Genomic DNA, 3,066 nt, shown 5'->3' with positions numbered 1-3,066 from the left:
ACTACATGTATTTAATGTTTAATGTTGATATATGTTAACATGTGAACTACAAAAAATATCGTAACTTTGATAATGGTGAACAGTACATCCATTGCTCATTATTAGAAATTCACAAATTTTGCATTTTTGTGTAGCTCAGATATCTTAACTTGTAGAATACATCCATATGAACATATGTATAAAACGTATGATTTTTTTCAGACTTCGAGCTATGGTTTTTGATATTTTTATAATTCAAACTCCAAAATGCCTCACTCGCAAAACCTAGCAAGATACACAGGAATACAATTGCTAAATTAGAAATAATAAGCAACCTTCCAAAAAGGTGCTATAATTTTGGGAAAATGTAACCCACTGTGTATGCACACACGTGAAATTCCACCCAAAAGCAAGTTTGAACAGGTCCCCAAAACAAAGGAAAACTCAAATAAAATAATGGTAAAAGTAATCGGTTTGAGCACATGGTTAGCACGCACATACACAATGCAATACAGTACAAACTCATACAACACAAATCATTATACCATTCATACATCAGAACAACAAACATCTAAGTTGCTTTATTTCACCCTTTACTAATATTGACCCCGGCTCCTACTAGTTCCAGCTAGCAACTTTGCATCAGTTATCATGTTGTTCTTTTTCCTACACCTTCTTGCCAAGCTCCAGTATCATATTGGCAGCTGCAGAGCATCTGGCATCATATGGGGTCCGACGAGGATCGCCAGTGATGCTCATCTCAAAATCAGGGCATTTCAAACGTACTTCGCCAACGTGCATTCCTAAAATGATAGGAGAGTGACTGTTGAATAAGTGCTTGGAAAACAATGTCTGAGAGCTACGGATGAGAGAAGATGGCACTAAATCAAAGAGCAATTCCTGGTTATTGCTAGGCAAACACCTATTCAGTTCTTAACAAATGGAATGCAATGAAGTGAGTAGAGGTGATCTCTGATAGATCCTACAATGATGTGATAGATGTCTTTGGTAACCATGGACCAAACCGTGACGTGCTGAATAAACCTAACACTTGAATAAACCCAACGCGCGTTTATAGATCTGGCCACTTGAAAAACTCTTTTCCCAAGCATGCCAAGCTTAGTACACCATATGTGGTAACATTTCAATGCATGATACTAATGACACACTATAGGGATTGGATTCAATAAACGCTAATCGAAAAGTACGTGGCGCGAGACCCATTTATATGAAATTCTTTATTACTGTGCGTATAAGGTCCAACACCCAATGCTTGTACATTTGGAAAATTAAAGAGATAAGAGTAAATGTATTTACACATACCATTTGCTGGTGACGGTACTACTGTGTATCTAGGGGCCATCCAATCGCAACCACAATAGATCTCACCAAGCTCCTGCATTGACAAGTGTCAAAAGTACATATGGCATTTTAGAATTTAATGCATCAGTTGAGCGCGAGGTTTCTTACCATGCATTTATCGCGTTGGGCGAGTGCCTCCTTCAAGTTCAATCCCATCCTCTTAGTGCTGTTGGTTTTGCCATCATCGCCAGAAAAAGTTAGATTGGCAACTTTCATTATATTTGAGTTAGGTTCATTATATTTCTCCATTATTGACAACACTTCTGTTGTCATCTTCTCTTCTGCGTAAGGTTTAAACATGATGAGTAATGGAAATGTGGAACTCATATAAAAATAAATTCTTGCCAAAATTTGCCATACTTCTAATGGACGATTTGTCCACAATTTAAAGTGAGGTACACGGTAGTTTAACACAGAACTTGGGGAAATGTATGGCTCCCAGCAAAACATGCCACAATGTTTGCCACAAAACAGTGACAATTCTATAAGTGATTATCAATCTAACGATGTTTAGATGTGTAAAATGGTAGAATACCAGTCTTAATTTTCTGAATGTCCATATCACATTGAGCACTTCCGTCTTGAAGTATGAATTCCTTACGAAGCTGAAACAAAGAGGGGATGAATTCACATCAGATTCTCAACTAAAACAAAGTATAAGAAAAATAAGCATCGTTTTTTTTCGTGAAACAAAAGAGAAGACATATAACATACAATAGAATCCCGTATTTTCTGAATCTCTAGCACGGAATCACGAATCTGATCATTGCTATTCTCAGCGACGCCACCTTCAATGAAATTAAGAACACATAGGTTAAAAAGTTGGAGGACCAATAACCAATAATAGGGAAAACTAGCTGTCTTGCGATCACAACCTTCCATGATTTGGCGTTCCAAAGCAGCATCCTTCATTACATCATCACCACGTGTTGCCTAATACAACAAACCATTTATTCAAATGCCCTACATCTATGTTACTCAGAATAATATAGGGTGCATGGGAAAACAAAAATGAAAGAAAAGTGCAACAGCCTATATATACACATGGTGGCTAAACTAAGCGAGCGTGCAAATACTCTAATCGTACGCCCTGGCTCGTTGGAGCCGTTGAGAACTGGCCAATCAAATTGAATTAAATCCTAATCCTAACCTATTAGTGTATCTTACCTTCTTGACAAGTATAAGGGCCTCCTCCTTATAACAGCAAGTATAATAGTCCCACTTAGCCGACTACAAGTCATTCCACCTCAGCAAAATTCTGATCTGAAGGGGAGTAAAGGCAGGAGAGAGAAGGAAGCGAGCGCTTGACGAAGCGCTCGGCTGTAGCACAAGACGCGAGGAAGTTCAGCCCGCATGCAGCCCTGAAGCCAGCGCTAGTGCCGCTGCTCCCGATTCCCTGTGCCTCACCTCACCATTCAATCAACTTATTCTAGTCAGCCAGCAGCTCACAATCTCACATAGAGCCAGCCTTACTACACGAGACGTCTTTTACAGCCAGCAGCGGGCGATTCTATTAGCCATGCTCTAAGTAGATTCAGGTCTTACTCGCTAAGCGGTATTGGACAAAATTGATTGTATTCTGTGCTCGCACGCGTGGGAAAAAATTGAGCCAAAGTAGTCGGCCGCAGGATCTACCGCAAAAGAAAATTGTATCTTCACCACTACACGCATGCATGTCTTTTCCCTGAAGGCATCACATACGCATCACCGGCGGCCCGAACGCGA

The 3,066-nt window shown here is 39.8% G+C and overlaps 1 protein-coding gene across 1 annotated transcript; it reads right to left on the bottom strand.

Annotated features, from left to right (window-relative positions):
* Window positions 1-475: 475 nt before the first annotated feature.
* On the bottom strand, window positions 476-2,270 carry LOC119297684. The gene is made up of 6 exons (XM_037575374.1): window positions 2,217-2,270; window positions 2,056-2,129; window positions 1,877-1,946; window positions 1,450-1,622; window positions 1,303-1,375; window positions 476-782 (listed from the first exon to the last, which is right to left on the bottom strand). The coding sequence occupies exons 1-6, from the start codon at window positions 2,251-2,253 to the stop codon at window positions 646-648; spliced, it is 564 nt and encodes a 187-aa protein (XP_037431271.1). The 5' UTR covers window positions 2,254-2,270; the 3' UTR covers window positions 476-645.
* Between the last annotated feature and the right edge of the window lie 796 nt (window positions 2,271-3,066).

The sequence above is a fragment of the Triticum dicoccoides genome, chromosome 5A (genome assembly GCF_002162155.2).
Source record: "Triticum dicoccoides isolate Atlit2015 ecotype Zavitan chromosome 5A, WEW_v2.0, whole genome shotgun sequence".
Lineage (NCBI taxonomy): Eukaryota > Viridiplantae > Streptophyta > Magnoliopsida > Poales > Poaceae > Triticum > Triticum dicoccoides.
The sequence above is the reverse complement of the archived record's forward strand: the minus strand, read 5'-3'. Positions and strand labels throughout refer to the sequence as shown.

Bases quoted from the DNA above. Each gene is read 5' to 3' on its own strand.
- LOC119297684 (XM_037575374.1), bottom strand. From the start codon at position 2,253: ATGAAGGATGCTGCTTTGGAACGCCAAATCATGGAAG. The intron at 1,947-2,055 runs GTATGTTATATG...TCTTTGTTTCAG, and splicing joins AGAAAATACGGGATTCTATT to CTTCGTAAGGAATTCATACT. The intron at 783-1,302 runs GTATGTGTAAAT...CTATCATTTTAG, and splicing joins AGTACCGTCACCAGCAAATG to GAATGCACGTTGGCGAAGTA.